The sequence below is a fragment of the Bacillus rossius genome, chromosome 1 (genome assembly GCF_032445375.1).
Source record: "Bacillus rossius redtenbacheri isolate Brsri chromosome 1, Brsri_v3, whole genome shotgun sequence".
In the NCBI taxonomy this organism is placed as follows: Eukaryota; Metazoa; Arthropoda; class Insecta; order Phasmatodea; family Bacillidae; genus Bacillus; species Bacillus rossius.
The window spans coordinates 260,722,641-260,745,936 of NC_086330.1; the positions used below are offsets into that span (position 1 = coordinate 260,722,641).

Sequence of the window (23,296 nt, forward strand, 5' to 3'; positions counted from 1 at the left end):
TGTTTCACATAAAAAAAAAAAACCTACGTGTGTATTTCAATCAGATTTTTTTTATTAGTAAATTAATGCCTTAGGACGCCACCGAACAAATGTTAAGACAAAAACTGTACAGGTTTCACTTAAATAATTTTTTTAATATATTGAAATGCATTTTCTCACAAACTGACACATCAAAAAGTTGACCCGCGGAAATTTTTTTTCTATTAAAGATAGATGGGGGACGAAAGCGAGAAAAATGTTCACAATGAATTGAATTAGTTTTTAAAAGCAGCCCCATCTCAATTGCTTCTACAGTTTCCGTGGAAATAGCTGTTAAAGATGTGTCTTATCAGTACAAGAGCGCGCGCTGCCGTCGTAAGAGGAAACAGGGCCGTGTGTTTAGATAAGTGGGGTTCTGTCCTACAAGCAATTTCAAATACATGGCTTCCTTAGTCAACAAAAAATATTATAATCGATTCTTGAACATAATCTTTAAAATGTTTGAAATAAATACGAAGGAATTTAATAGCGATCATGGTACAAAATTTTGAATTATTTTTCTATCCTTCTCACCAAGCATCTTATCAAACATTGTTTTAGACAAAGTTTTGGAAAATAATTATGATATTATTACAAACAATTTAAACAGATTTGATAATGTGTCTACTAAGGCAGTTAGGTTTTTTTGTCCGGTGAAAATTTTTTTCGAACCCATGCAGTTATGGCTGGTCGTATCAAAAATGTATTTAGAAAACATTTTTCGGCATTAGGTAATCCGAGTTATCATACGTTAAAACGGATTCGATATTATTCATATTATGGGAGTTGTTGCGATTTTTCTGTTTTTCAAAAAATCTTCCCCATTTCGTACCAATTGTTCGGATTTTCCCCATAACTTACTCGACCGAGAATTTCCATTACCGTGTTTTATTTATCATTTTGGACATGACTTGTCCAAAAATACGGCATTTATCGGGCCCATGAAAATGTGATATATATATATAATTATATAGGTATATATATGGGATTTTTAGAACAGAAAAGAAAACTATAAGAAAATTTCGTCTACAATAGGTAGTTTTTATTTGAAATTTACATAAAAGTGGCATTATTACAAATTTATATGTGTAATAGTATAAAATATTATAAATTACGATATGATTTCTTAAAATGCTTCTTGTTCTATCCAAATTACAAAGACACGCATCTCCTGAAATTCGTTATGTGTTAGAGATTTGGCAACAGCGCGCGCCATAAGCCGTGTACTGCAATCTAAGAGTGGGACGGGCTATAGAAGTAGGCAGCATACAAGTAAACGCCTTTAAGAATTGGCGCAAGTCCAACGTCGCCTGTTGTTGGAGATCACAAGGTCGACTTTTAAACTTACGCCAACACAGGATTAAAAAACTTGGCGAGAAACGCCTGAGCGTAAGAACACAACACGCAACAAACGCAAGACAATTTCGGTTGTTTATAAAATACGCGAGTCACAAGTCACTAGAAGTAGTATAGAAATGACGGGCCTTCACTTGGTTCATGGTTGAAGTGCGAGGAGCCGCATACCGCTATATTAAATTGTGACGTTTCGGTCGCCATCTGGGATGAACTTAACCTTGAACTTTTTCTTGACTTTGGCCACCATTTGGGATGATCTTGGGCCAACCATCATCTTGGATTACATCATTTTGAACTTTCATAGCTGATATTCGGTTTTCTAGAACTTTTCGCCATATTTTATTTTGGCATCGCCACCATATTGGATTTCAAACCTTCAGTTATTTTGGATTCCACCATTTTGAAATATGACATCATGTCACGCAGACCCCCCTCCCACCACTAATACCAAGAAATATATATTATGCCAACTAGCAAGATGTCATGATGGCCATCTTGGATCTGCCATTTTTGTTTTCATCACTATATTGTCAGCCGTATTGGTAGCCACATTGAAAATTTGTATTTATTAACCTAGAAATTTGTAAAAAACTCTTAAATTCATTAAAAAAAACATAGTAATGTATATTGATTGGATTAATTCCTTTCCTTGGTTCGAGCCTTGGTCGTGGCTAGAAAAGTTAATTTTTTCATAAATATTTTATTTAATTAAATATGCCTCAAATTAACATTTTACCATAAAAATCAAAGCTGAAGAAATAAAAAAAACACATTTTCTTAAACATTATTTGTTACATAAATACTACAATGCTATATGCAAATTATTAATGTATTTTGAGTTTCTCGATTTTCACATCTGCTACCCACGAATTAAAGTGAGGTAGGAAGCCCTTCTTCTTGACGTAGGATCGACCATTTCTTCGTTTAAGAATCGTATCCACCAAATACGTGTCGGGATACATCGTAGGCTGAATCTCGCCGACATAGAAACCACTCCGAATAGGCACGTGGTCCAAATCTTAGGTAGTCTGCACTAGGCTCCGATTCGCGAATGTGGGTTACAGGGAAAAATTCGGGACTTCAATTCTCAGTGAAATCATTCTCGAAAGATACCTTTCTTTCTGGAGAGCCGCACAATGTCGCCGACATTAGCTTTACGCTTTCGTGGATATTGCTTCTTAGTGTTCGGAAACACTGTTTGAAGCAGGTGATCGTTCTTTACGTCTTTGTACTTTCGGCACCATGGAATTGTATTCACTTATTAGTTTCTGTAAGATATTCAATCACTTGTAAGTTCATTTAGCCGTGAACTGACGCCAAATCTTGGCGCGCAAAATTATGTTAAACCTCTTGACTACGAAGGATTTGACATTATTAAATATAGAATTGTGTTTTAATGCCAAACTTCTTGATCAAATCTTTGAAAGTCACAATGTAGAATTATTTGCCGATATCTGTTGCAGGTGAGACGTACATGTCCATCGTGAAAAATGTTATTTTTATAGCCTTAGTTACCTCAGTCGCCTTCTTAGATTTCACAGATCTGGCCCAAGCGAACTTGCTACACTACTTGTTGATGGCCAACATGTTCTTGAAGCCCTTGTTTATTTGTGAATGTGGTATATCGTATAACCTCAACAAGGTCCACCTGGAATAAATCATCAAGTCCACGCACTATAACTTTGCATCGAAGGTATTTCCGTCTTGCAGGAGTATGAAGTACGCGAGCGATTCCGGCTCAATTCATAGTATGTAGCCAGCTTCTCTCAGTTCTTATAGTATGGAGACTATTTTGTTGCTGTGTGAAAAGTTTCCTTCACTAAGTAAAGCCAGCAGCAGTCTCAGACGATAGACGAATTCATATGGGTCGTCTCAATATGCGTAGTCAAATTTCTGACCACTTTCTAGCATTTTTAAACCTTCACCCTGACCCGTAGCCTTTAGGTTCCTTGCGAAACAACAATTCGTACAGACCTGGAGTCCCATGTGTTTTGTAATCCTTTACACATGCGATATTTTCTGGTAAAAAGGCTATTTCCTTAGCGCCGAGGAACCACTTATTATGTTTTCTGTAAACTCTGTAGGTCGTGTCATTATTTTGACTTGTGAAAGATCTTAGGTATGGCCGCACCATTGCATTAACATGGTGTCCACATGTCCATAATTTTATTGTGCATATACTCAATACTCGTAAAGTCCTCTTGTTATCGAATTGTTCATATTTTCACTTATTTGTAGTTGGCACCTCATCATCTTCTGTATTCACAGTGACGGGCTATTCTTTGTTGTTTTTTTTAAGTTCGTCAAGGCGACTAGTTATTTGTTTTGAATATCTCTTTTTCATTTCACGTGGAAGTCTGGCTCTTATAGCTATAATATATTTAGCACGAATATACTGTATAGCACAATGAAGGTCACTGGCTATACTGTTATACTTTTTATTCTTCCGCAGTATCGTTAAGGCCCTGTCACAATGTCAGACTTTCGCTTCTAACACCTTCCAATGTGTTCTGTCAAATAAAGTTGAGAGGTTAAGACGTCATAGGAAAGTCACGTTTGTTTGACAAGTTGGATGAGTTGAGTTTCCGTCAATATTTTGCATATAGGAAGTGTTATAAAATATGTCGGATGTTGGATGAAATCAGCCAATCAAAATCATGCTTAGCGAAGACGGAAATGACTTCCGTTTCCGTTACAACGAATCCTTAAAATGGCGAAGAACTAATTGGTGATTAAAGATGTTATAAAAGTGAAATAACTAAAATAATGTTAGTTTGAATGTCGAATGCGAAATGATGTTATATGTAAAAAGTAAAGTATGCGTATACAACTCTTAAAAATAACTGAATTAATTTAATTATGTAACGAGTATTAATGTGATTTAAATTGACAGAGATTCTCAAAGTAAATAAATGCACAAAAAATATATAGCAACTTCGAAATATTCATCCAGCAATGTGATGAATAATTTAATTTCAGCATGAAATAAAAATCGAAAAACTGGAGATATTGTAGACCAGAAATAAACTTTGAGAGTGTGACATAATTTAAAACATATTTGAGGTTATCTGTCCAAGATATTGGATGGAGAAAATTGGGAGTCTATTTCCATCCATTTCCGTCCATTATTACCCTTTCAAATTGGAGACAAATATTTGAAAGTGTGACAGGGTCTTTAGCGAGTTCTTCCATATACGAATCAAACACATTCTTACTGTGTTTAGCGAGATCTGTTTTCGTTTCCAAGTGAAATAAATAGTGAAGCATTCAAGCTATCTTGAAACACCCTCAAATCGCCACATCTTGGCGCATTCAATACTTCGATGATGTCGAGAATACTAGGGCTCCACACGCTGGTTAATTGTATCCAGGTACTCTAATTATTAGTTTTTCGCACCTGCTACTTTTTGGCCATTTAGCAAAATATATTTGTGAATTTTTGTGTCGTGAGCCTTGAGTAAGCAATTCTTTTCGGTACTCGGAATGTGACTGCTACGACTGAATTTCGAAACTCTAAACATCATATTGGTGATTACGTGCTCTTCGTAAGCTTGATGTAAATTAAGTTTGTCCATGCGAAAACATAACATTTGCAATCTTACGCAGCAAATGTTTAGGTTTTATGCTTTATATCTGACAAGGATAAACACTGTCTACATTTGCATGTCTTTCCATGGAAAAGTACTCTTGAACTAGACCCTGCTTCTCGCACACGTCGTCTTCGAAAACAAACACGGAATTGGCTCTTGCTTCGCTAGGAGGCACCTCATCTGCATTGTCAGTAAACGGAAAATACTTCAGGCCTTCCACCGATCGTAAAATCGTAGCCAAGCGTTGGTACTTGAATTGTTGCAGCGACTTGGAATACAGGTACACTCGAACCCGCACCTTCCGGTCTCCATATCCTTGGAAACTACTGGACAAAAAAAAACAAGAGGACCATTGAGTGACTTAGCAAGTATTACCATCACCCGGAGTAAGGCGAAGGAAAAATTCCGTAGCATGAGTGAAAAACACACTTGACGATTTACCACTGCAGAATTCGTGTGACATCATTTACATCGCAGGGCTCGAACAGAAGAAATGGCTGAGAAAGTTGTGTGGTAGGGCCGCTGAATTATTAGACCTGCGGCTGTCCTTTCCTGCGCAAGCTTATTGCAATGTATGGTGAGCAACCTCACATTTGCGACAAAATTGGATGTGAATGGAACTGTGCGTGGTGCAAATAGCAGCTAATGTGGAAATGGTTCTTCCAGTACGAGTAGACTTGTCTTAACCTGCACTGTTCCTGTATACCTAATATAAATGTATGCAGCAGTTCGTGTCTTCAGTTGACGTTCGACCTGCAAGAAGATGTTTTTGTTTCATCCTGACAATGTGTATGTGAGCTTAAGACCTAGCTTCAGCAGTTTTGAGAACAGCTATTGGAAAGCTGGATGTACACGCACATGTACAGAAACCTGCGATGGATGCGCTCAGCACTGGCGGTTTTCTCACTTTCCTTTGCTGGATTGCTGCGAACATGGAAACTGTGCTGTCTTATCACATGAGATCACATACGATCCTACCAGGCAGCATCGAACAAGTAGTCTCTTCGTCTGCATGTGCAACACCAAACTGTATAGGTCAAGATTTGTTGCAACCCGTTACGACCTGCGATGCATCCACACAGACATCCGAATGGCAGCACCGAGTAAAATTTGTGTAGCAGTCGTGGTCGCAGACGTCGTCGTCCATGTCTCACCGAGGTAGTCATCGCCGAGAGTAATTACGAGGATGACCAGTCGGATTCTTGTGATCCTGAGCCTGAGGCCAGTGAACCAGTTGGAACCGGAGTCTATGAAGCAGTAACCGGAGTCTACGTGGTAGTCCAGGCAGTGGAGCCCGATGGTAACAGTGCCAACAGCTGCAGAGATCCTGGTGGCGGTGGCACTTACTGTTTCAGCACTGCAGGAGACTTCAATGTGTGTGGTTTCGCCTGCAGAGCAGACATCGAAAGCCGCGGTTCCATCGGTTGAATATTGTGGAGTGTCTTCGGTAACAGTATCGCACACAGCAGCCTCAGTGCCAACAGTGAGCAACGGAAGTTCATTGGCATATTCGACGCACCAGTGTAGGTACTGTGGAAAGTATTTTACCAAAGCATCTTATGCTCGCAGACATCAAAAATGCGGATGTGAGAATAGTTTACATAGAACACTTTTCAGTGTAGCAAATGTAATAAACTAACTGATCTCGAGATAGCTTAAAACGGCATTATAAAATATGCATGAGGCCCAATTCAGACACAGTTACGCACAAGCAAGAACTCGATTGTAAGTTTTATGGCAAACCCTTTACCCATGTGAGCTATGCTAGACATCAGAAGACTGAAACCGTCCATTGAATAAGTTGATTAGTTCGTCACAATGCGAATGGTGTGGCTTCATATATCTCTGTCGCGACTATTAGGCAATCTATTCCAAAATCTGTAAAGCTACAAACTGAAATGTTGTTTGGGTAAAAGGTCTCACATAACTATTGCACATGAATACATAATTAGCTTGCCTTGGGTGTGACTGAGAGCGTGGAAGAGCGAGGACAGACTCTCCGGATAATTATGCAGCTCTGTTAATCCTTTCTCGGACTTGACGGCTGCAGTAGCATCTCCGACGAAGACCTCGATGACAACTGTACCATCAGCAATTGATGATTCTTCGACTTTTCGGTCTGACCTACCACCTATAACAACAACATTAATGTCAACTCCGACATCAACAGAGATCCTGGTGTCAGCTATGTTGACGAGTATGGATATTTCGCATGTAGCACTTCCAACATTAGCTACAATTTCGGTAGTACTGGAGACTTTAACATTTACATTGTCATCAGCATCAGTGAATTCGATAACCAAGGAAGCATCAATTGGCATTGTTCCATCACCCAACTGTGCTTACTGTGACAATATTGTACACGGTTGTAATAACAGCTATAACTGTGTTAATATCAGTGCAACAGTTGTTGCAACCAGTTCCAACACTACATAAACTTGAAAAGGCAAATCAAGTATTGTGAAGGACTGGCCTGTTTGTACATTCAATAGGACCAAAATGTGTTTTCTGTAGCAAAACATTTGTACACATATTCTGTGCAAGGCATCAAATAGAGAACTCTCAGCTGTGTGAAATGTGTGGTGATAGACTGTCATGTGGAACGACCTAAAAAAACATGCCAAGACATGCAAAGGTTCACGCTCCAGGATGACTGGAGGAATCAAGAAAAGCTAAAGGCTTTATATTAATAATTAACTGTTTTTTGTACTTGTTTTGGGTAGAATTTAATTAATAAATAATGTTTGTAATATGTGTTGTTTTATTTCTGGAATTTTTTTATTGTAAAATGTTAGTTTGAGGTGATTTTAATTAAATAAATATTTAAGATAAAACACCTTTTTCTGCTACGGCCGAGGATCGACTCAAGGACAGGAATCGATCAAATTAATCATTATATTAATAGGAATTTTTTTTATGAATTTAAAAAAAGATTTCCGAATTTATAAGTTAGTAATAACAGACTTTCAATACGGTGGCCAAGATGACCGACAAGATGATGTATGCTACAACAGCTGACGTGGTGATTGACACTGCTACACTCCAGCAAGTAAAAAAAAAAATTGTGGCAGCAACCTCTAGCAGACGAAAACAAAATTGCGTATCCAAGATGGCCGTCATAACGTCATGATGGTAGGCGTAATATATATTCCTTGGTATTATTGGTCGTGGTTAGTCTGCTGGTAGCCTCCATGGGGAAGGATTCGTCGCCACTTTTCTTTCACCGGGTTTGAACTGAGGACTCCCAAGGTTTATGACGTTAGTGCGTTTCTGTATTTTAAAAGTATTACTAAATAATATTTTTCATTATTTTTTTTTAAAGAATTTTGGGATAATAATTACGGATTTTCAATATGGCGGATGTCATGTGATATTTAAAAATTGTGGAATATTGCATAGTTTATGAACCCGGACTCAGCGTATAGCTGTTTTAAAAAAAAGTGTGATTATAAAACGCATAACTAGTGGCAAACTTTCCTCTTTTTTACTCAATTCTTGAAATAAACAAATGCCAAATACACAAGTTAACTTATTAAACTTTTTTTCAGTGCTGATATTCTAAAGGTCTCCAGCATATACACTCTTGGACACCCCCTCCTCTCGAAACCACTTTTTCTGGTTCTCAAGGCTCTTCTTCACCCGCCATGCTAGATTTTTTATGTCAATGCCTATAAATTTGAGGGAGGGGGAATCGAAAATGGCACAGTAGAAATAAATTTGTATAATCACCTAACGGTGTAAAAACAGAAAATTAACTTGTAATGAGTGACCATAACACACACAGTACCAGGCAAAGTTTTTAGTTCTTTATATTTGTCTAACATTTTGCAAGTAACAAATAAGGTTTAGAATGTATCCGTCGCAAAAAAAAAAGTAACACATCCGTAAAAATTGCAAAAATAAAAAATATATATATAATGCATCAACTCATTATAGAAGGTTAAGCCTAGTTTTAATATTGTGCCGTAACTGTCAATACTTTCTATCTAAATAACTTTTGTGAATTTTATTATTTTCGCGTGAAATAGTCACGGGAACAGCCGGTATTATTTTTATTATTGAGGTAAACGTCTTGGGCGTTTTGCGCAGCACGAATAATTCAGAGGAACCATGTACTCGGAAACATGCGACGTGTTCCAAATGGCAGAATTGTTTGAAGAAACAGTGAGTAACACCCACAGTTTTTCGTTATGGTGTATTTCAACTTTGAGTAATATTTATTGTTAATTAATCATTATATAGATTTATCAATAGTTATTGATATCATGAACAGTTATTTTGAAGTGAGTAATAATTTTGTTAATTCATGTTTATTTATAAAATTGTCTTCTTTCTGTCTTTCTCTTTCTCTGCCGTTTTATCCCTTACACTTTACTTACGTGTCGAGGTTCAAATTGCCAAAGAAGGTTCACTTCTATCGCGTGTAATGAGTTACACGAACTTTTTTTTTTACATCAAGGATCAGCCTGGTTCCTGTGGTTTCACGGTGAATTTTTGTTAACTTTTCCACAGATTTACGGAAATTTTAATTAGTGCAGTAGTTGCATGGAGTTACAATTTTCAGGAGACGGCATGCTGTGACGTAACTAAAATGACCTATCTCGCCGTTGCCATATCGCAACACCCAAAACATTTCGGAAATGTAGCTTGACCATACCTTTTCATTGTTAACAGTTATGAATTAGACTTATAAGTTAAGTCTCCAAACAGGTTCACTTCCAAAAATACCGTTATTTAAAAAGTTTTTTCACGATACAAACATAGCACTGTACCCAATGTTTTGGGTGTTCCTCAAACATGGTACTGCTTCATGCGGTATCCATGTAGTGATGCATGCGCGGCCAGACCCCGAGTAGACGTGAGTGCTGGGGAACACGCACTAAGCCACGCCCCCTCGCTGTCGACAGGGTATCCAGTACACACAGCTGATGCATTCGGGAAAAGGCTCGTCTTACTACCACCACCAGCTGTCTCTGCAAGAGGACCAGGGCATCGACATGACCCAGGTAAGTCCAGCCCCTATAATATCGTGTCCCAGTGTCTTTTTGTTTGATTCGTACCTGAGAACATGCCCTGCCCAAATAAAAAAGTACTTTTACAGAAGATTCCGTTGGAAACCAGTTACCTAGAAATAGTTTATAATATTACAAAAATAAAATTGTATATTTGTAGAACACATGGTTATGGCTATTTATTTGCATATATATGAAATACGTTTTGGTAGATAAAACTGAGTATTTCTTACGAAAATTGGCGCATAATTATACATTTTAAATGATTTTTCATTCAAGCATAGTTTTTTAACCATGGAAAAGATAATCGAATATTTAACAATGTGATTATATTTTGTTATATCATACTTATTATGTGCATAGTTAATACTGGAACGTTATTCAGGGAACTTTTTAACCATCGGAGGTACTGGGACAAGACAAAGCATACATGTCCGGGTATGAATCCGAACTCAGTATTATGGCGAACACTATTTTGTAGTGATACAGTTGTCTTCATGTAAATGTAAAAATAAAAATAAATATCTGTACTTTTACATTTCTGTTCCATTTACAAAAAAAAAATTGCAGTGTGTTGCGTAACTTATGTTCCGTAAAGTCTGTGTCGTGTAACTTGTCTCTGATTGACAGTTTTCAAAAGTAGTACCTGCAAACGATGACATGATTTGCGTTTACGAACACTGACAAGCACTGTCAGAACGACAGTGGAAGAAAGATATGTAGATAATTGGTACTATGTACTTTTGAGAACTGTCAGATTTGAGGAAAGTTACACGACACGGACTATACGTGAGGTTCCTGTAAACATAAAACCATTATATCTCTCTGTCCATCATCGGTCATGCCTGCAAACACGTAACGCGTTATCTTGACCAATCAGCATCAATTATGTGTAGCAAAAAAATGGCGGAATTCATACCAAAATATAGTAAGATTGATTAAATAACGTGTTTAAAGACCTCAGAACAAATAACAGCTGACTTGTTTGTTAGAATGTCCAGAGTAACGTCCGTCAATCAAGTAACCTGTAGCCAATCAGATGGCTCGGAAAATTCCGTCCGTCTGTCCGTCAAAACCATGCCAAGCTTTAACTTTCGACGGATGGACGGATGAAATAACCTCCAAAATGTTAGCAGGATACCTATTGCCGACAATCTTCACTATCTAGAATGTTTTTAAGTTTGTTTATTTGTTTGGCTGCTTCCTTATAAATATTTTTAACTTGCGTTTGAACACATTATAAGTTTGATGTTTGATACAAAATTTCCTCGAGGCATAGAAGTGTAAGAAATTACATATGCAAATATGAAAATATATTAATAAATATTAGAGGGATAAAAAGAGTTCTATGCTGCATAGGTTCTTAACTTAAATGTACGTCCACCTATAAAAGAGAAATTTTCGCCACTGGGTATTTAAGCTTTCTAGTCAGTTGGCAGCATCAAAATGGAAAAGTATTTGAAGGACGTTAGGATCATTGTCAGTCCAGCTTAACCTTGCGACGTTACTCTGGACATTCGAACAAACAAGTCAGCTGTTATTTGTTCTGAGATCAAACACATTGTTTAATCAGTCTTACTGAATATCGGTATGGCTTTTTTCTTTGCTGCTGAACTGTTAAGTACTAAGAACTGCCGATGAAATACATATGCGTCTGTTTTAGTGTTTGACCAACCGCTTAAAGGCTTGGTTGACGGGGAGAGGGTTGTGTTTAAAATAAATACACATTCACTGTTTTCAATCAAGTTATGTTTTAACAATTAATAATCGACTATTACTATTTCAAATTTAAGCAATATTCTCTACAACAATGTTAATTTAAAACCATATATAAATTGTTTGTGTATATTCAAATTAGATGTGCCTGAGCCCAATTAAAAGCATTAGTTAATAATTATCACAGCATTTTAAATCCTAATTATTACAATATCATCTTTAAAGAAAATCTGAATATAATAAACAAGTGCATGTGGTGGGACTTGAATTCATAATTTATATTATGATTTAAAAGAAACGGTCATATCTACAGGCCCTTTATAGACTAAGTGATGCAGCCAGTTTAACTGAGTACGTTCAAGAGGAGTTGCAGCGGGCAATAAAGCGGCATACAGTTACTGCATGTACATTTCTTTAGCCTTCAGTTCCATGATGGCAGACTGGCAGATCCCAGTAATGTTTGTAATGGTGTAGTTGGCAAACTAGAACCACTTAAGCAAGAAAACCAATAAAAACATCGCTGTTTAACATTTTTTTGATTATATAAAACATGATGTTTTCCAGAAAATGGTCACCTTCCATATAGCCGGTCATGTGAAGGTACACAGACACAGTACTGCAACGCAGTTGCAGTGTGAGAGTGCCAACTAGGGTTCGAGTTGCCAGCAGTTGAAAAACAAGCGAACTTTGATAATGAATCATGTACATCATTAGGAGTTATTAGTTTGGTTAGCCACTACAGAGTGAGGAGGGAATATTATGAGATGTAGCAGCCAACAGTTAAAAATCAAATTAAGTCTTGAGAATGAGTAATTGAACTAGAAATGGAGCAGTTGGTAGTGGTTGACCTGGTATAGCTCGCAAGGAAGAGTGTGAATTAGCCCTGTAGAAGTGATCATTTGTTTAGACACTTTAGATTAAGAGTTGATAAGATGGGGATGTAGTCACTAGTATCGGGGTCAGTAGTTGCAGTGAGTTAGAGCTAGTCATTGCTGGAGTTGTTAGCGAGTGTAATAGTGTGTCAGCTGTATATGGAGTAGATGTACAGTATACTTCCGATAGTCCGGCATCGAACGGTCAGGTATGCCTGATGGTCGGGCACCAGTGAGAAATGTACGGACTTAAGCCAACTAAGCTTAAAACCTATAATTTTATCTATAGTTGCAAACGCTTTTATAGTATAAATATAAGTGAAGTCTGAAGCGCTCTGCTTTGCCCGGGATTAGTCAGGAACATTCGGTACGGTTTGGGTTCGCTCAAAAGGATCCGGTAGGCTTCGTATTTCTTTAGCAGAATTCGGGTAGTGTCGACAACAAATTTAGTTTTGGCCAGTATTTGTTTTGAAATTTTTATCCATTAGTTCCTAACAAACAACATTTACTGCCAAAATCCATTTTTCAGATGTATTTCTTCTACAACTTAAGCATTTAGCGATCGCGGAAGATACCTCCCTGTAATGAGGTATTTAAAACTGGTTAACCATCATGTAGTGGGAAGCATTAGCGTCAGTAACGGAGGAGCTGGTCAGGAATCGTCTAGTTAGAGCCAGCTTGGGACAGAGTTGACGGGAACTGGTCGGCATCTAACACAGTGTCTGTTGTAAGCTAGTCACGGGTGTGGTGGGAGCGTGTGGGAGCGGAAGGCATGGCGCGGTGTCCGCAGAGCCCTGGTCGGGACAGCCCGGGCTCGTCGGGCTCGGGCTCGGGCTCGGGCTCGGGCTCGGGCTCGCGGCACAGCACGGCGAGCCTGGACAGCGGCCGCGCCTCGGGCTACCACCTGCTGGGGCCCGCGGGCGCCTCGCAGCGCGGCGGCGGCGGCAGCCCTCGCTGCTCGCTGTCCAGCTCGTCGCTGGGGTCCGGGGAGCAGGGGGGGCCCGCCGCCAGGGCGGAGCGCCTGCTGCAGCAAGGAGTCCCGGTCAGTGGACCTCACTTACCTCACTTACCCAACTTTACATTTCATTTCACCAACTGTTTTTAAAAGAATAATTTTAGAGTGTTCAAGGTTCAATAGAAACACTAAAGATTTAAAAAAAAAAAACATGTAATTTTAATTGAAGTACATTAGTAAATTACAATTTTCAAAAATGATTTGACATATTATATAAACTAAACTTCCTGTTACTGTTGTTTTACCTAGATCCTATATACTATTCAGTGTCCATACTTCATCCCCTCTTCTCAGACTCTCCCCCACCCACCCTTCTTTGCTCTCCTCTCTCTCTCTCTCTCTCTCTCTCTCTATATATATATATATATATATATATATATATATATATATATATATATACCTGTATAGCACCGTAATAACTTACAACGTCGGCCAACAATCAGTTTAGGGAGGTAGATGGCACGATGATAATACACTGAACTCGCATTTCAGTTGACCCTGATTCGAATCACAATCCAGCCATCCGGAATTCTGTTTCCCTGTGGCTTTGGCTGAGTTCGGTATTGTATTTCCTGCTTAAGGACAATGCAGTATTCCTGCATTTGGTCAAGGAGCTAGGAACTCATTCATTGTGAATTTATGTATAACTTAATTTTACATTTTAGAGTATTTTTTTTAAATCCAACCTCATCAAGCTAGTAAACTGTATTATGACTGTGCTCCTCAAATTCGTAAAAATAAGCTGCAGTCAATTGTTTAACAAATGATGTTTGTCACTGGATTCTAACAGGATTCAGTACGCCATTGTGGACTGGAATATAATCTTTAATATTTTACCTTTAAAGTGATTTTTAGAAGTTTTCAAAAATAATTCCAAATTAGAAGATATCTCTCCATTATAACATTCATAGTTATTTCTTATATTATCGTTTATTCACTGTGTGCTGATATAAGTAAAAAGACTAAGAGATTCGTCTAATTACTCTATTATCACATAAGTTGTGTGGTTTTTTTTTTTAACTGATGTGCTTTTGCTTCTAAAAGACGGCGGCCACTTCTGGACTATCTAGTTGATGATTATTCATCCTGACTGAATTTTATTGAAGACATTTAGCGATGGTGACTTCGTTATCAAAATGGCCGCCGACGTCTCCGAGAAAGACTCCCACGTCACACCCTCCTCCCTGTAGGCTTGTTGGAGGTTACTTAGGGAAAAGTTAAGCCTTTGTTGAGGGATAGGGAGGGGTCTTCGAGAAAAATGAGGGAAATCTCAGGGTTATTTAAAGGAAAATCGTACGTGGACTGCGCATAATTCTACACGGCGGCCGTTGCTTCACATCCAGATGCACGCGGGGGAATGTACTCCCCCCCCCCCCCCCCTTTAACAATTCCTTCTACTCGCGGCATGTCTACCACATCCCCCACCAGGCGTGTAGCCAAGATTTTGTGAAGGATGGGCTTCAGGTTAACCATTGTATCATTTATTTTTAATGTGTAAGTTTTCTCAATAATGAATTTTAATAGAAAATGGTTTCTCACGTTAAAATGTCAGGAAGTAGAAGACTTTTAGAACTCCAACGTTTACTTACAGAAATTTAAGTAATAGTCTGCTTGTTTTACTATATTCTTAATTATTTCGTTAGAAAAAGCCATATATATATTTTATTTTAAATACATGAAACACAAGTGTCAATTTTGTAATGAAGACATGTTTACAGTAGTAACACGCTTGCAAACTAGCATTACATATGGACCACTTGGAAACACTTCTCCTACCACTTATGTGCACGAGGCACGTCGGGCTATAACGGGGAGGGAACACGGTAATAGTATCATACTGAGGATGCAGCTGGGATCGTGGCCGGGCCGGCGAGGCGAGTGAACCAGCTCGGGCGCCGCGCAGGCGTGGTGCGTGAGCCGCGTGTTGGCGTCTGGCCGCGGCCCAGCGACCTCGTCGGAGCCGGCCGAACATGGACCTGCTCGTAGGATGTGGTTGACCCTTCCGTCAACACCGCTGCCCGTGGCTTAGTCTCGGCCGCCGGCCGATCTGCTCCTCCATCAGTCTGCGTTTAGAGTGCTCAAACACGGACAACTATATTCACACATTCAAGGCCAGTTACTTTAAACGATTTTCGGTCAAATTTACATTAGTTTGAGCTGTTTTAAATGATTTATAATTTATAATGTAGTCTCCTTCCCTGCACCAATCAGCGATGTTTTTGTTGACATGAATACCCAACTATCTTGTGCGACAAAGTTCAGTCATATTTGAAACGCTAATAACAGCGATAAAACAGTGCTGAATGACTTCATGCTCGCGAAATGTGGTGTGATTGCCCGTGAAGATTCCTGCCCTTACAGCACTCCGCAACACCAACACCGATTTGACTTTCACTAGGCACTTGAACTCGATGCAGTTTGAGGTGCGCGTGTGTTACTTCAGCTACCACAGACGCTTGCTACATGCGGTAGACTTGTGTTTTATCTATTCTGTAACCATTTTATTAAAGAGAGTGATGATTAAATTTCACATTAATACGTAACACAAACAACGTATGTAAAAAGAAATGACATAAGATTTATTTAATAATTTTCTATGGGAATTTCATCATGCTGCCATGTTGACCAAAAGCAACCATCTGATTGACTGTACGGGAAGCAGGCGGGAATCGGATGCAAGAAGTTAGACACCGGATCAACTGTATATCGCTGCGTCTGTTAGCCTAGGTTTATTTTTCCAGTTGTCTGTTTCGTCACGTCACGTTCCCAGGCTGTTGAAACACATTTTCTTACAGTATTTTACATGTGGAAATGACGGCATTCGCTTACCTCACCTCTCACCTAGACCAGTGGCGCACACAGCTCAAATTTCATTGTAAAGGAACATCGGCAGAGAACCGAAGGGTTTTTGGGGAACACGGATTATGTCCCAGTTTAGTGGAAAGTACGAAAGATTTAAAAGTAATAACCAAGGATTCTTCAATGCATTTCTGACTTATAGAAAAGTCATCCGAACTATGTGATAAGTTCTAAATCATGTTTTCTTATCTCTGAAGTTTTTCTTTTTTATCTAGAGGAATTATTTTGACCCTATCGACCCTCCCTTTGGAATGCTACTCACCTAAACATCAATCATCACTTAATATTTTATTTGTTTTATCCAAACACTAGATTATGCTGAGAACATATTTCAGCTCAAGAGTGATTCCAGCAGAGCAATTCGATTGGGTTGGTTTGTTTCATGCCTGTCAGCAATCCTATCTCTTCCTTGCAGCCACTGACCATTTAAGGTCTCCTGCCCGGAACTTTGTGTCATATTATCCAAACATCACTGTACAGCAACTCATTCTGGTTACTTTGTCATGTCGTTTAGGTCGGGGAAGGATTTTGTCCACAACTATTTAATCCCCTGTCTTGTCTCTACTGCTCTTCCCTCTTGACCGGACAAGATGACTGGACGGGAACGCTGAACACGCAGTTGGGAGGACCCTTGTTGGAATCTGAGTCCATTCATTCTTTACTGTGGTCCATGACCTATTGCTTCCCTAGTTTCCTTGATTTACAGTGTATGTGCCTGTCTCTACTGACCTCATTGTCCCTAGTTTCCTTGATTTGCAGTGTATGCGCCTGTCTCTACTGACCTCATTGTCCCTAGTTTCCTTTAATTGCAATGTATGTGCCTGTCTCTACTGACCTCATTGTCCCTAGTTTCCTTTAATTGCAATGTATGTGCCAGTCTCTACTGACCTCATTGTCCCTAGTTTCCTTTAATTGCAATGTATGTGCCTGTCTCTACTGACCTCATTGTCCCTAGTTTCCTTTAATTGCAATGTATGTGCCTGTCTCTACTGACCTCATTGTCCCTAGTTTCCTTTAATTGCAATGTATGTGCCTGTCTCTACTGACCTCATTGTTCCTAGTTTCCTTGAATTGCAGTGTATGTGCCTGTCTCTACTGACCTGATTGATGAGATGTTTAAAACCCCACCAAGACAGGGGTGTATCTGTGTTAGTGAGGCACTCGCTGGTGCTTTTAGCGCAGTATCGCCTCCAAGAGTAAAACTCTGAACTGGCACGTAGTCTTCTTGCAGTGTATAGGCCAACTATGAGATTTCAACTGTAAACATAACATTATATGGCAGAGAAATTAAGATAAAGGTATAATGCAAGCCCCTTGGATGCTTTCAATAATTCTTCCGTAAAAAACCCATTTTACCCATTTCCACTTTACTAAAAATAAAGTTTAAAATTGAAATACTGAAACAGTACTACCTACCCATCCGTCCTCAGCACATTCTAAATGCTTTACGTAAACAGACACCACTCAGATAACTTGAGCAGTTTTCACATTCATGATATCTTCTGAAGCTCTGTGCACCATATGTCTGCCCAGTGTCGGCAAGAACCTTAAACCAAAATACATACTTGTAGTACACTTTATTAATTTCTCGCCCTCCACCTTCTCTATATTTGTAAGTTTTATCATTTCACATATGTAAGTACTTTGAGGAAACTCCCTGATTAATGTTAACATCTGCCATGCACTTTAGTTGCAAGAATTCAGGGTCCAGATCAAGTGTGAATTTGAAACTGTGTTAACTCAGTGAGTACGATAAGTCTGACCGCTAGGCCTACTTGTGTTAAGTGTGTTCAGCTCAGTGTTGAAGTTGTTATTAGTGTATTAGCAAGAGACTTAGAAATGTTAGGGGCTCGGTGGCCTCTGCACTAGACTTGACAACTCTGAGTTTTCTCGAGAATGGATCATTATTTTTTTAGTTGTCCACTGTTCTCGACAGGAGACCTTGTAAGTGATGAATGGTATGAATTTGATTTAACCCTTCAGTGTCGATGTTTTTTTTTATTAGTTAAGACATTGAAACATGCTGAAACAACTTTGGCCAATTTTCTGACCCTACAAAAAAATGGGAGATAATTTTTTTTTTCTTCAAATAAGTCCACAATATTTCACTGGTTTTTGTGTTAGCGAGAACAGTGTGCAAACATGTCTGATGGAACATGTGTTGTGTTGTCTTGCTCAGGACCAGGATGTGCTTCATGCGTGGCTCATGGACCTTCACTTTGAGGAATACTTCCCCCTGTTTGCGTCCGCTGGCTATGACATGCCGACCATGTGCCGGATGACTCCGGAGGTGCGATACTGATCATAATAAATTGGCTGATGTAGTGAAATAATCTGTATCATAAATTAATCAGTATCAGAAAATAATCTGTATCTGACAATAATCTTTATTAGAAAGTATTCTGTATCTGCAAATAGCATTACTGTTCAGAACCAAATGTTTGTCTAAAAAATTTATAATTATGTTTGGTGTTGATAAAGGTAACATTTAAGGCATTGAAATAAAAGTGTAACTTTCTTAAAACAGTATTTATAAATATTTTAATTTATAGTAATTAATAGGGTAGTCATTTTTCATGAAAAAATCTGAACGCCTATTATACTACAACAAGTTATACCCACACCAGCAGTTTCTTCTTTGATATTGGTGGCCGTCTGTGAGAGAAGTTGTTGCCTTACTTGACCGAACCATTCAGGATGCATTTGCTGCCGCACTGAATTACTGTGATTGTTGTTTTAACAATTGACATGTAGCTGAGAAGAATTCACCCAATCATGAAACACAGACGATGCTGCAGTGATTTTGCTTTCAGTTATTCTCAGAATATTTTCGTAAAATATGCATGCCCATAGTAATTAGCTTTATATATGTATATATATATATATATATATATATATATATATATATATATATATATATATATATAGTATATATTTATTTATTTATTTACACACACACATAATGTGCTCTGTTATTTTATTTACTGTTCAATGATTGGTTTAAATAATTATTTGCATTTGTTAAAACTAGACAGTCTGGAAACTTGAAAGTATTCTTGAAAGATCCTTTAACTGTAACTAAAATGAGAATCACATTGTATTGAACAATCTATGATCACACAGTATTTTTTATACAAAACTTCATGTGTCCAATTTTTGCACAGGTTTTTTTTTCTGCCTTAAGTGTGATGGTTTTGTTTGACTCTTGTACACAAAAATTAAATTCAAAAAATAGTAAAGTTAATGCAGGTGTGAATTATTTTATTAATACTTATTTTTAGGCTTAATTTGCATTTTTGTGTTATGCGATGTATACCACTGCATTTCGGTGTACTTTCTATTTTATCACAATTAACTATAAGATCTTATTTTCTTAGTTACCAGTATCACAATTTCACTTTTTTAAAGTTTTTTAAAATTAGATATTTTATTTAATGTGTGTAAAGTACTAAAGCTTGTGATACAGCATGTGCTTTGGCAGAAGCAGATGTAAAATAACATTATTATACATTTCTGCAGGATCTTACAGCTATTGGTATCAAGAAACCAAATCACCGGAAGAAGCTGAAAGCGGAAATAGGGTTGTTGAATATCTCGGACGGCCTGCCGGAGTACATTCCTGTGAGTAGACTCAGCACTTTAGACGATCTTCAGGTAGTGTTGTGATTCATGTAAGCCATAACCAGATGGATAAAAAATGTGTGATTGAAGCTTGAATCTAGCTTGCTATGAAGTGCCATGAAGTTAACAATAAGCTTATTATGGCTAGTAACAAGATTTTAAAGTTTTATGTTTAGGTCAGTTTGTTTTTAAAACAGGATATTTCTGTGTTATTCGTTTTATTTTCATGCATTGTGTTTGTTCATAAAAATGGTGTATTATTTAACAAATATGAGACTAAAATATTTTTTTATACTTATTTCACCACAAAAGTTTCCTTTTGACTGACACGTGATGCACTTACACAATAAAATAATTTCTCAAAAAGAACTACCCAGAAAAATAAAAATAAATCTGCATATTTTTGAGTGTTTGAAAAATGTATCAACGTGATTAATGTACAGTATGAATAATAAGAGATACAATATCAAACATGATATAAATGTTTTCCAATCCATTTAATTTATACATTTTGGTACAAAGGTCATGTTGATTAATTTCAATCAATGAATTTATGTTCATTGACATTATTGCCTTCTCTACATATCTTGTGTACGTACTCACAGTATAGAAGAGTTTTAGAAACAGCCTGTACTGCACTTTTTGTCTAATATTATCACATTTATGATATTTAAAAAAATAATATAGACATTCTGTGCACCTGGGAGTGCAAGATGCAGCACAGTTTTTTACTTTTTGCATGGTATTCCCTTCTGTTTACCTTTGCAAGACTTTAAATTGCGTGCATTTTGGTAGTGTACTTGTACTACGTTCAGCTTGTAGCAACTGTTAGTTCGACATCGTCCCTGGCTGCGCCCTTCTGAGCCCGATGTGCCACCACCTCCCCCTTTACACGCTGTGAGCCCCCTCCTTCCACCACCACCCTCTACAACCCCGGCGTTTAACAGCCCACCGAATGTGTGTGTGTGTGCGTGCGTGCGTGCGTGCGTGCGTGCGTGCGTCGGCCCGCGCCCACCAATGTGACGTCAGAGCTCCGCTCCCGAGTCGCGAGCGCTGCAAGAGGAAGGAGCTTCACGCACCTGTCATCGTACTTAGGAGCTTTTTAGTGATACAGGGGGAAACGGGTCTCGCCACACGGGCTATGTCACGGCCCTGAGAACAGAGTAGCCGGGTCCACATGCCCGTTATACATGTGGTGGCACCCTAAACTTCGACGAAAACTTCAACCCCCATTGCGGTAGCAAGTTCTTCCACCTTCTTGGTCCCGAATCTCATCTAGGTAGATTCTTCATTTATTTGTTGTAAGGACATTTCTGAAAGTGTTATGCCTCAGCTGACGAAAGACTGACTTTTTAACTTTTATATTTGCAATGCCTGCTTCATTTTGCACGTAAAAGTCAGTGAGCGACAGAATTTATTTTTATTAGGTTATTAGTGTGATTGTGTCTAGCATAGTGTGGAAGATGTCCAGTTGCCTCAGTTTCAGAACCTGAACGTATAATTCAAATCTTAAGTTTTCAAAAGATTTTGTATTCAAGGAAAAAGACTTGAAATAAATATTTCAGGATGAGGTCTATATTATTATATAGAAGTTATTATATATCAGAAGCCACCAAATACATGTTTGTATTTACCTCCAGTTACAGTGCCTCCAAGAAGATTTTTTTCAGCACTTCAGGGAAGATTTTTGACAAAAAATAAAAAGAGATTGTTTGTATCCCTAACATATAATTATTCATTTTTTATTTAAAAAAAAAATTGTGGTTTGATAGATTTTTCAGAACTTGATTTTCTGGGTTTTTGCTCATATATAATTTAATTATATTCTGATAGAGGCTCTCTTGTAAGGTGCTGTCTCTCATGCCATGTTGATTTTTTTAATTTTTCATCATTACATTTTTTAAAGGGTTATTTCTGTAATTCTAACTAGATATGACCTTAGCATTTATTTGTTCTGCCACAAATATTCTCAAAAGATGTCCACTTTGTGTAATATCATGGGTGTAAGAATTCATGCAAGTGATGATGATTACAAAGACATGCGCACTTTTGTAAATATTTGCGGCAGAACCACAAATGCAAGGGAGGTAGCAAGTTAAGTAGTCCCTTTAAAAAAGTAGTGACGAAGAAATGAAAAAAATCAATTGGTGCGTGAGACCGAGCCTTAAAAATTAAATTTGTTTTTTGAGATTCAAGAGAAAGTGGATTCACCCCACCAGTAACAACAAGATTATACGGTGGATTGCGATAAAACTGAAATAACACAGAATAGTATGTCAATACACCATATAACACCAAATGCAACTAAAACTTACACAAATATAATTTCTGAATATATTAAATTCAGTGAATGTTTTTAACTCAGTTAAAAGTTTTCTACCAAAATGTATGGAATAAACAGATTGGGGGGGGGGGGGGGAGGGGAGGACTTTTTTTTCTTGGAATTGTTATTACCTAGTAACACATTTTTACATATTACTTTGGTACATTTTTTTAAACACATATACGTGCAGACTTATTTTCATTGTTCCATGTAGTTAGACATGTAATAAATTATTACATTGTAAAAGTGCATTATGTAGCAGTAAAAAAAAAAAAACACTTTTCACATTCATTGAATCTGATACATCAAAATATCAAGTTTTTTGTAATCTTAATTCAGTTTTAATTAAACATGATTGCATTCCAGTGCTTGATAGTGTATTGCCGTGCAAGTATTGCGATGCACTGTATATCTACTGTTGCGGCACGAGCCTGTGGGCGGTGGGGACGAGGAACATGTGCGGTGTGTCCCCGGAAGCAGGGCTCCATGGAGGAGTGGCTCCGCCTGCTGCGGCTGGAGGAGTACGTGCCGGCGCTGGTGCAGCAGGGCTACCACAGCGTGCAGGACGTGACGCAGCTCACCTGGGAGGACCTCGAGGACATCGGCATCGTGAAGCTCGGCCACCAGAAGAAGATACTGCTGGCCATCAAGAGGGTCAAGGACATCCAGTCGGGCAAGAGGTTCCCTCTCTTGCAGCAGCACGTGGACGTCATCTCGCAGGTGAGAGCGACCCACACACACGGAGATACCATCTCGTACTGACTGCTGCAATGACATTTCATTATAAACTACCTCACTTAAAAAAACGTTCATTTGAAAGTATTTATTATTAGACCCCATCTTGATGTTTAGAATTTCATAATTGTTCATTATAAAGTACTTCTATTATTAAATACCAAAAATTTAGTTTTTTA

At 38.2% G+C, this 23,296-nt stretch overlaps 1 protein-coding gene across 6 annotated transcripts in view; it reads left to right on the top strand.

Annotated features, from left to right (window-relative positions):
* Positions 1-23,296, top strand: part of LOC134527522 (caskin-2) — a 386,358-nt gene that overhangs the window by 331,362 nt on the left and 31,700 nt on the right. For all 6 annotated transcript variants that reach the window (XM_063360267.1, XM_063360265.1, XM_063360263.1 and 3 more), the window contains 5 exons: positions 9,872-9,970; positions 13,355-13,606; positions 18,618-18,728; positions 19,958-20,059; positions 22,863-23,102. In XM_063360267.1, coding sequence (XP_063216337.1) covers positions 9,872-9,970; positions 13,355-13,606; positions 18,618-18,728; positions 19,958-20,059; positions 22,863-23,102 — 804 coding nt within the window. The remainder of the gene's footprint in view (positions 1-9,871; positions 9,971-13,354; positions 13,607-18,617; positions 18,729-19,957; positions 20,060-22,862; positions 23,103-23,296) is intronic.